The sequence below is a fragment of the Elephantulus edwardii genome, unplaced genomic scaffold (assembly GCF_000299155.1).
Source record: "Elephantulus edwardii isolate Elephantulus edwardi_28Jun2011 unplaced genomic scaffold, EleEdw1.0 scaffold00352, whole genome shotgun sequence".
In the NCBI taxonomy this organism is placed as follows: Eukaryota; Metazoa; Chordata; class Mammalia; order Macroscelidea; family Macroscelididae; genus Elephantulus; species Elephantulus edwardii.
Window position 1 is genome coordinate 7,210 of NW_006400102.1, and position 11,823 is coordinate 19,032.

Sequence of the window (11,823 nt, forward strand, 5' to 3'; positions counted from 1 at the left end):
TAAAAAAAAATTGCACTGGAGTGTTGAGAAGCCAGAACAAAAGGAAAATATGCCAAACTAAAAGAGCTGAACAGAAAATGTCAAAGGTCAGCTCAAGCAGACAAAGCAAAGTATTATAATGGGAAGTGCAGAGAACTGAAACAGGAGAATAAAAAGGGAAGAACTTGCTCTGCATTTTTCAAGCTGTGAGAACTGAAAAACAAATTTAAGCCTCATGTTGCAATACTGAAAGATGCTATTGGCAAGATAATGAATGACTCAGAAAGGATCAAAAGAAGATGGAGGGAATACACAGAATCACTGACTGACACTAAAAATTTTCAGGAAGTACCATATGAGTAAGAGTCAATGGTAATGAAGGAGGAAGTGAAAGCTGCACTGAAGGAATTGGCAAAAAATAATTTCCCAGGAATTAATGAGATATTATTTACTTGTTTCAATTAACAGATGCAGCCATGGATATGCTACAAGTCTATGCCAGGTAATTTGGAGGACAGCTGTTTGACCAATGGATTGGAAGAGGCCCATGTTTGTTCCACTTCCCAAGAAAGGTGACCTAACAGAATGTGGAAACAATTGAACAATATCATTAATATCACATACAAACCAGATAACGCTGAAGATCATTTAAAAATAGCTAGAACAGTACATAGAGAAGGAACTGTCAGAACTTCAAGCAGGATTTAGAAGAGTCTGTAGCACCAGTGATATCACTTTTTATGTCAGACAGATCCTGGCTGAAAGGAAAGAAAACCAAAAATATGTCCATTTGTGTTTTATTGACTATGCAAAGGCATGTGACTGTGTGGATAATAACAAGTTGTGGCTGACATTAAGAATGAGAGTCCCAGAGCAATTAATTGTGCTCATGTGAAACCTATACCTGGACCATGAAGCTATTGTGTGAACAGAGCAGGGGAACACTGAATGGTTTAAAATTGTGAAGGAGTGTGTCAGAATTGTATTCTCTCTCCATACCTATTTAATCTTTATGCTGTGCAAATTATCTGAGAAGCTGGACTCTATGAAGAGGAATGCAGCATTGGGATGGAAGGGAGACTCATCAATAACCTGTGTTATATAGATGAGACAACCTTCCTTGCTGAAAGTGAGGAGAACTTGAAACACTTGTTGCAGAGGCTCAAGAAATGCAACCTTCAGTATGGATTGCATCTCAAAGTCAACAAAACAAAGATTCTTACCACTAGATCCATCATAATCAATGGAGAAAAGATTGAAATTGTCAATAGCTTCATCTTGCTTGGACCCATAAATAACACCCTTGGTACTAGCAGTTGGGAAATAAGGAAACACATTGCACTAGGAAAATCTGCAGTTAGGGGCCTATCCAAATTATTGAAGAGTATTGATGTCAGTTTGAGGACTAAGGTGTGGCTGATTCAGACAATAGTCTTTCTGATCACTTGCTATACATTTGAGAGCAAGACAATGAATTAGGATGACAGAAGAAGAATTGATCACTTAACAATCCATAGACTGCCAAAAAAACAAACAGATGTGTCTTGGAGAGGGTGCAACTAGAATGTTCTATGAGGCTTTTCCTCACATATTTTTGGCATGTTGCTAGAAGGGGCTATTCATTGGAGGGGGACACGATGCTAAGAAAGGTGGAGGGTCAGCGAAGGAGAGGAAGACCATTAACCAGGTGGACTGACACGATGACTGCCACAATGGGTCTTGTGTTTCAGGAAGCGTGAGGATGGCACAGGATAGAATACAGTTCAAATCTTTTGTGCATAGATCACTATAAGTCACACTTGAGTCAACAACCTCTAACAATAATAACATGATTAGGCATGATTTGTATGACAATAGTCATAAGATGTGCATTTCAAAGTGGACTAGGGGAGAGGGAGGGAGGAAATTGTGCAACAATGAATTTTTTAAAAAAAAGTTAACTCAATGGAATACTATGCAATACACAGGAGCAATGATTTTCTAAATTACTACCTAACATGAGAGGGACTGGTGAGCATTATGCTAAGTGAACTAACTCAGTCTCATAAACACAAATACTGTATAAGACAATTATTGTAGAACGAGTACCCAGATCCAAGGAGGGGAGAAGGGATACTTAATCAAAAGGTCACACAATTTGATGGGTGGAGGGATCTGTGGGTAAAGGAAAGGAGAAACATCTGGTGTGAAAAAAAAACCAACCAATGTATATGAACTTTGTAAGTAAACCAGTATGAAATAATGTTTTTTTAAAAATTTAAAATAGTGAACTGATATTAGTGTCTTTCCATTCTCAGGTGAGGGAGTGATATTTACCTACACACACACTCTCCATCCCCTCACACCAGCTCCTGGGACTGGGCAGAACCCTGAAGAAACTTCAGCCCACTCCTGCCCTTGGACTGCCCACATTGGGGAACCCCTACTGCTGAACCCCACCTTCCATGGCTATATTTGTCTCTTTTCCTATACAAGTTAGTGTCCTTTGGCAAAAAAAAAAAAAATAAGGGCAATCACCAATAACTCAAATCCTATCAGGACATCCTCTGCAACTAGTACTGAATGAACTGAAGGACCTGCTACTAAACCATCTTATAAAGTAGAGAAGAGAGATATTTTAGCCTTGAACACTGCTGCCTTGCTACATCATGTTAGATTTCTTAAAATCAAGCAGAAGGGATGAGGTAGAGCCATGGTTTCTGTGGGCAATGGTCAACCTTTATTAGGAAAACAAGAGGGGGAAACAGGTACTTCACATAACACTGTCATAAGATGGGACATTATATAGTTACAACAACCTAACATCCTAGCCAATTTAATCCAAAAGTAGATAAAAAAAATAATTTACCATGACCAAGTGGGATTCATAACAGGTATGCTAGGATGAAAAAAAATCAAAGTAATTCACCATATTAACAAAGTAAATAATAAGAACCGTACAATCTTAGCAATTGGTGAAGAAAATCCAAAACCAAAATGCAAAACCAAAACCAAAATCCAAAACCCTTTCATGATAAAGACACTCTGCAAAATCAGAATAGACAGGAATTCCTCAACATGGTAAAAAGTACATGTACAATACCAACAGCCAACAGTATTCTGAATGGAGAAACATTTAAAGCTTTTTCCTTGCAAAAAGGGACAAGACAAGGATACCAACTGTCACCACTTCTATTCAATATTGTATTGTAAGTTCTTGCTGGAGCAGAATGACAAGAAAGGAAATAAATGGCATCCAGGTTAGCAAAAAGATGGTTAAACCATCTGTATATGCAGATGATATGAAAGTATACACAGAAAACCTTAGCAGAGTGGCAGGATATAAGATTAATATCCAAAAATCAATGGGATTCCTGAGAGATCTGAGAGAAGGAAATCAAGAAAGCAATACCACTTGTAAAAGCTAACCACAAATTGAGCTACTTTGGAGTGAGCCTGATTAGAGATACAAACACATATACAGAGAAAACTACAACATTTCTGCAAGACACAATAAAAGACCTAAAGAAAAGGGGGGAAATGTACCCTCTTCATGGATAGAAAGGCTCAATATTGTGAAATGACAATCCTACCAAAAATAATATACATGTTCAATGCAATCCCAATACAGATACCAAATTCATTTTTCAAGATCAAAAGAGAAATTGTCAAGTTTATTTGGAGAGGAAAGAGACCCTGAATAAGTAAAACATTTCTGAGAAACAAAAATGAAGTGGGAGACATAGCACTCCAGAACCTCAAAACACATTGGTAGGCTGCAGAGACTAAGGAAGAGGGTGGCGGCAGCGGCAGTGACTGACTGAAGTCCAGTGACAGGAGGGCTGGGAACAGATTGGTGTTGGTGTTAGGACATCTGCACATCCCACACCGCTGCAACAGGCTGCCAGCTAAATTAAAAAAGCTCCTGGTGCCCGGAAAGATTCAGCACATCCTTTGCACTGGAAATCTTTGCACCAAAGAAAGCTGTGACTATCTCAAAACTCTAGCTGGCGATGTTCACATTGTGAGAGGAGACTTTGATGAGAATCTAAATAATCCAGAACAGAAGGTTGTGACTGTGGGACAGTTCAAAATTGGTTTGATCCATGGCCATCAAGTTATCCCCTGGGGAGATATGGCCAGCTTAGCCCAGTTGCAGAGGCAGATTGATGTGAACATTCTTATCTCGGGGCACATGCACAAATTTGAAGCATTTGAGCACGAAAATAAATTCTACACTAACCCAGGTTCTGCCACTGGAGCATATAATGCCTTGGAAACAAATATTATTCCTTCATTTGTGCTGATGGATACCCAGGCTTCTATTGTTGTCACTTACGTGTACCAGCTAATTGGAGATGACGTGAAAGTAGTACGAAGCCCAGCCTGTCTTGATTTTTGTTTTGTTTTTTCATTTTCATTTAAATCAAGTAACTAAACACTGAAAGTATCATTTTTCCCCTCTTTTACAGTAGAATGTATCTTCCCTGTTAATACATAATTGCTGTAAGCTGTTTACAAACTATGAGAATACATATTTAGTTTACAGTTAGTGATTTCTATGACAAAATGTCCACCAGCTAGTAAATTATCAGTGTTAAGAAAAATGCTGGTAAATATTGAAGTTGGTATCTGGAACTCTATTACAAAAGAAGTGCATGAAGAGAAAGAGACTAGAATTCCTTGTATATGTTTTTCTCCATTCAGAAATAAACATTTATCTTCCATTTAAAAAAATACATTGGTAGTAACCAAAACAGCATGGTACTGGTACAATGACAGGCATATAGACCAATGGAACAAAACTGAAAACACAAAATAAAATCTACCAAATGTAGAAATGGCAACCTGTTCAACAAAGGATGCTGGCAAAACTAGACTGCCACCTGCAGAAAGCTGAAACAGCATCCACATCTCACACCACGCACAAAAAACAAATCATGATGGATCAGAGACCTGAGAGTAAAGCCCCAAACCATAAAGTTTGTAAGAGATAAATTGGAATCAACGTTAGAAGGCCTAGTCTACAGTATAAAGAGACTGCCAAATACAGCCAGAAATGCACAATCTGAAGAGGATAAAATTGATGAATGAGACCTTCTAAAGATTAAATCTCTGCGCACATCCAGATTTTTTTCAACAGGGTGAAAAGAAAACCTACCAACCTGGGGGGAAAAAATTGGTAAAACCATCTCAGAAAAGAGTCTCATAACAAAAGTTGACAAAAAACTCCTGGGCCTCCACAAGAAAAAGCCTGAAAACCCAATTATAAGATGGGCAAAAGACATGGAAAGATTTTTTTGTAGAGGAAGATATTTGAATGGCCAATAGGCATATGAAGAAATACTCAAAACCACTGGTAATAAGAGAGATGCCAATAAAAACCACAATGAGATATCATCTCACTTCAATAAGAGTGGCAAAGTTGAACAGGACAGCAAGTAATAAATGCTGTCTAGGATATGATGATATAGGAATTCTTATACATTGTTGGTGGGACTGTACTGGTACAACAACTCTGGAAGGAAGTTTGGCTCTTCCTCGAAAGGCTGGACATAGACATTCCATATGACTCAGCTGTTACACTGCTTAGAATATACCCCGAGAAAATGAGAACTGAGGCACAAAGACTTGTACATCAATGTTCATAGCAGTGTTTCCACCATCAGAAGAATACAGAAACAGCTCAGATGTCCAACTACAACTGAAATGACTGAGAAATTATGGTACATTCACACAATGGAATACTAGGCAGCAAACAGGAGCAATAAATTAGTAAATTATCCACTTCCTAAACAACATACCTCCAGAAACTTTATGAAATTTGATAAATGTCAATAGTTATAGAAAGGCTTCAGGCCTTTTGTTCATAGGGTTGCTTTGAGTCATGCTCAACTAAAAGACAATCAATAACATTACCTAATTCAGCATTATGCTGAATGAACTCAGTCCCATAAAGACAAATAATATAAAAAACCATTATTATAGAATAAGTATGAAGATATGGGGGATGGGTGGAAGCAGAGGTATGAGGACGTGAGGGGGAAATTAATCATGAGGTCACACAATTTGATGGGTGGGACTATGAGGGAAATTAGAAGAATCTGGTATGAAAAACAATATATTTGAACTTTGTAATTAAATTTGTATACAGTTTTGTTTTTTTAAGCCTTCAAATAATGTCAAGAAAGCAGAAAACAGCTCCAAACACGGTGAATAAACAAATTAAACCTTCTCCAAAAAAAGCAGAAATTATCAGAGACCTCATGAATACCCCAGAGTCAAGAAGGCAGAGGATATAGGTTGATATGGAGACATTCGAACCAATTCAGAATAAAGTACAAATGATGGGAGAAATAACAGAAGCCACAAACATATAGAATAACCTAGAGTTAGAGAACCAGAGGAAATATACTGATGAAAAGTTATTTGAACAGTGATGGAAGAAGGTGAAAATTGAAGAAACAATGGAAAACTCTAAGAAAATAAATGCTTCAGAGACACAGAGTTAGAATAAATATACTTGCGAGGAAGAACTTACACAACTACAGAAGAAAATGCAAAAGAATGGAAGAAATAATTGAAATTATAGATAAAGAGGTAAAAGAACTTTAAAAATAATCACAAGATATAGAAAGGACAGCGAATACAGTACTAGAAATAACTGAAAGGCAAGAAAATGCAATCCAGAATATTAAGACTGAATTATCAGGAGTGACCAATTTACTTGAAGGACAAAAAAGTAGAACAGAAGAGATGGAGCAGAGAGTCAGTGAGCTGCAAGATAAGAAACACAACAGAAATATACAAGAAAAAGAATTAGAGATAAGTCATAAAGAAAACGTTAAAATCATGTAGGATGACATCAAAAGGAATAACATCCATATGATTGGAATTTGAGAATTTGAGAGGAATAGGGAAATCACTGAGAAAATTGTGGAAGAGATACTAGAAAAAACTACCAAAGCATTACGAAGAATGAGGATATCCACAGTCAGGAAGAAGCTCAGCGAATACCAAATAGACTATACCCAAAAAGAAAAACATCACAATATACCACAGTCAAATTCTCCAGAACAAAAGAAAAGACAGAAGACTGAAAGTATATGAGAAGGACAGTGCAAGAGAGAAGACCCTCAACAAGATGGATCGATTCAGTTATTGGGGCAATGGGAGTATGTGTGCCAGAGACAGTGAGGTTAGCACAGGAAAGAGCAAGGTTTAGATACATAGAGTCACTATGAGTTGCAAGCGGCTAGATGACACATAACAACAACAACAAAGAAAAAAGCAATTAGATTAAGTTCTAATTTTCCAGCCGAAACCATACAAATAAGATGATGGGATGGCATGTACAGGAAGTTGAAAGAAAACAATTGTCAACTGAAGTTCCTGCACACAACAAAGACCTCCATCAAATTTGAAGGAGAAATCACATCCTTTGCAGAAAAGAGAAAATTTACAAATTTGTGAAAACAAGACCAAATCTACAAAAACTTTTAAGGGAAGTCCTTTATACAGTGACACGAAAGGAAAGTAAACAGACCATACAAAACAAGAAACATAGTAAAATGGCAATGATAAAACCTGGTCTGTCAATAATCACACTTCATGTGAATGAACTAAAATTCAAGAACAAAAGAGTAGCAGATGGGCGGGGGAACACCCATCAATAGACACATCTAGGAAATGAAGAGAAAGATAGGTTCAAAATTAAAGGCTCGATAAAAATATACCAAGCAAATGACATCCACAAGAAAGCAGAAGTGGCAATACTAATCGCTGATAAAATAGACTTCAGATGGAAATCACCATAAAAGATAAGGAAGGGCACTACATAATAATTAAGGGCACAAAAAATCAAGAAGACGAAACATTGATCAACATTTATGCACCAAATTATGTTGTTGTTGCTGTTGTTGTTATGTGCCGTCGAGTCACCTGCGACTCATAGCGACCCTATGTACAACAGCCCTAAACTCCGCTCTGTCCTGTGCCAATTGCACTATCTCTGACACTCCCATCCCAATTATCCCAGTCACTGAATCAATCCACCTCATAGAGGACCTTCCTCTCCTGCGCCGTCCCTCCACCCTCCCAAGCATGATGGCCCTCTCTAAGGCCTCACAACATGTCCAAAGTAAGTTAGACGGAGCCTCAGAATCCTTGCCTCCAAGGAGCCACCCGGTTTATAGATCTGCTAAATACATAAAACAAGTGTTAACAGAATTTTAAAAATAGTACTGCAATAGTGGTGGGAGACTTTAACAGATCACTCTCAAGAAAGAATAGGTCAAGCTTAATATCTGGGAACAGACTGCAACCCCTAACTCCCAGCACTGCCCAAGCCCTGCACCCCAATCCCGCCAGAGCACCGTGTCCAGGGATACCACCCAACCACCATACCACGCCCCCACACTTCTGGCACACCCTGGTGGTCTCACCACAACACTGCACCCCCCGGAGGTACTCCAGGGCCACTAAAGACTCCTTCAAGCAGGACAGAGACCTACCAACAGCTGTGGACAGTACGATTCCGAGTCAGCACACAAAGGCACAACGCTGATCCAGCCATCATCTAAAGCCACCAATCAAGCTGCTGTGGGACTGATCTGCCACGAGAAAGGCTGGTAGGATCCTAATTGGGTTTTCTTGGGCACCACCGATTGTCTGGGAGAGTACCCAAGGGTAAGCCCACTGGTGGGAATTTGGCTGAGCTCTCTCGGGCCATGCCAACTGCCCAGGAACAAGCGGGCCAGTGGTAATTTGGCTGAACTTTTGTGGACACTGCAGACCAGCCAGAGGTGAGTGGGTTGGTGGGAATTTGACTTTGTCTTGTTGAGTCCCATTGGACCCAGCCAGGATCCTGCCTGGGCAGGGGCCACTGTGCAAGGGCATCTGTGTGAGCACCAGTGAATGGAAAAAAAAACTGGGTGGGAGATGGACAGCTGGAATTTGAATAGGGACCCCAATTGTAAGCACACCCAGACAACTGAGGCTGAGTGAGGTCCCCCAAGTGGTTAACCTGCCCTTGTGATAGCCCCACCTATGGTGCATGCCCCACCCATTTGGCTCCACACTGCCTTTAATCCGGAGCACCTTGACCTGTCTTACCTACAAGAGGCTGCTCTCACAGTCTCTGAACTAACATCTCCCTGGAGTCAAAAGTTCAGAGAAAAACACAAGTGGGATAGCTACCAAACTGATCTCTAGAGCATTATCTTCAGATCAAGAACATATCAATGTCTCAAAGAAAGCAAGCTGTCCCACACAAGACACAGGCACAAAGCAAGATGTCACCCCCAAAAGGTGACACAGTATCAATGGATTTCTGGAATCCAGGAAGTCTGATGGAACTTTCTGACACAGAATTTAAAAGAACAATGATTGAATATTTTCAATGGATGAAAGACAAACTTGAATTACAGGATACTACAAGCAAAAACCAGGAGGGACACAAAAAACCAGTCCAGAACAATGTAGAGAAAACAAACGAGGCATTAGCAGCACTGGAAAAACAAGAAACCACTATCCAAAATATGAGGTCCAATGTTTCAGATGCTGTCACCATGATGGAGGGACACATAAGCAGAGTTGATGAGATGGAACACAGAACCAGTGAAATAGAAGACAAAATTGTCACCACTGATATGCTAGAGTAAAAAGCAGATTGGGAAAAGAAGAAAACCTAAGAATAATGTGGGACACCATCAAGAGAAATAACATGAATATCATTGGAATCCCAGAACAGGAAGAAGCAAGTAAAGGCACTGAAAATTTGTGGAAGAATTACTAGAAGAAAACTTCCCAGGCATAATGAAGAATGACAAAATATATATACAAGAAGCTCAGCGAACACCATATAGACTAGACCCCAAAAGAAAAACATCAAGGCATAACATAGTTAAATTTGCCAGGGCCAAAGATAAGGAGAGAATCCTGAAAGCAGCAAGGGAGAAACAAAGAGTAACCTATAAGGAACAACAGATAAGATTAAGTGCCGATTTCTCAAAAGAAACTATACAAGCAAGAAGAGAGTCGAAGGACATATATCAAACACTCAAAGAACACAACTGTCAACCAAGTATACTGCACCCAGCAAAAGTATGCTTCAAATATGAAGGAGAGATAAAGATATTTCCAAAGACGAAGAACCTAAGAGAGTTTGTAAAAACAAGATCAACATCGCAAGAAAGACTCAGAGATGTCCTTCTTACAGAGATTTCACAGAAAGCATCATGCACCAAAGTAACTAGAAACAAAACCAAAAAGAACTCAACATAATGATAGCAATAAAACCTTGCCTTTCAATAATCACACTGAATGTAAATGGTTTAAATGCACCGCTGAAGAAAAAAGAGTAGCAGACTGGATAAAATACCAATATCCATCAATATATTGTCTATGAGAGAAACACCTGAAAAATGAAGATAAAGACAGACTAAAAATGAAAGGGTGGGGGAAAATATACCAAGCAAACAGCAACCAGAAAAAAGCAGGAGTAGTGATATGATAGTATACCTAGAAAACCCTAAAGACTCAGCAAGAAAACTATTGTACATAGTTGACCAATTCAGCAAAGTGGCAGGATATAAGATCAACATACAAAAATCAGTTGGATTTCTCTACAATGACAAAGAGAATACAGAGCCTGAACTAAGTAAAACAATATCCTCCACAATAGCGATCACAAGATTAAACACTTGGGAGTAAATCTAATCAGAAACACAAAGGATCTATTCAAAGAAAATTACAAAACGTTACTACAAGAAACAAAAAAAAAGACATGGAGAAGTGGAAGAATATTCCTTGCTCATGGATAGGAAGACCCAATACTGTGAAAATGGCAATATTACCAAAGGCAATTTACACGTTCAACACAAGCCCAATAAAAATACCAATCTCATTCTTCAAGGAGATGGAAAAGGTAATCTCCAGTTTCACATGGAATGGAAAGAAGCCCGGAATAAGCAAAGCACTCCTTAAAAATAGAAAAAAAGGTAGGAGGCATCTCACTCCGTGATTCCAAATCCTACTACACTGCCGTGGTGGTTAAGCATGGTACTGGTACAATGACAGACACATAGATCAACATAATTGAATTGAGAATATGGAAATCAGCCCATCTATGTATGGTCAACTGATTTTTTACAAGGAGATGAAATCAGTTAAGTGGGGAAACGACAGCCTTTTTAACAAATGGTGTTGGCCAAATTGGAAAAATATCTACAGAAGATTCAAGCAAGATCAAGACCTCACTCCATATACAAAAACGAACTCAAGGTGGATCATGGATCTAAGACTAAAACGAAGGAATATAAACTTCATTAAAGGAAAGCTTGGAAGAACTCTAGTAGTCCTAATCCACAACACAAACAGTCTTCCAAGTATCCTGAAAAATCTATAACCAGGAGAAGATAAAATAGATGAAGAATCAAATACCTATGCATAGCCCAAAACTTCTCTAACAGGGTAAAAGGGGAAGCCACAGACTGGGGAAAAGTATTTGTTAATAACATGACAGATAAGGGACTTATATCTAGAATTTATAAAATACCTGAGCACCACAACAAGGGTTTTCAGGTTTTCAGATGTGCTCAACAAGTTGTGCCAAGAAATCTGGAGAACAACCCCTTGGCCAACTGACTGGAAAAGATCTATATTTGTTCCCATTCCAAAGAAGGGCGACCCATCTGAGTGTGGAAACTGCAGAACAATCTCATTGATTTTACATGCAAGCAAGATTTTACTGAAGATTATCCAAAAACGACTGGAACAGCACATCAGCAGAGAACTGCCAGAAGTCCAGGCTGGGCTTAGAAGGGGTCGTGGTACCAGGGATATTGTAGCTGATGTTAGATGGAT

The 11,823-nt window shown here is 38.9% G+C and overlaps 1 protein-coding gene across 1 annotated transcript; it reads left to right on the plus strand.

The window, feature by feature from the left end:
* Window positions 1-3,795: 3,795 nt before the first annotated feature.
* Window positions 3,796-8,442, plus strand: LOC102872548 (vacuolar protein sorting-associated protein 29-like; the record flags this gene model as incomplete). The annotated part of the gene is made up of 2 exons (XM_006901944.1): window positions 3,796-4,327; window positions 8,329-8,442. Coding segments are annotated over 2 exons (646 nt in total), but the record flags the coding sequence as incomplete, so codon positions are not given.
* Window positions 8,443-11,823: the final 3,381 nt, after the last annotated feature.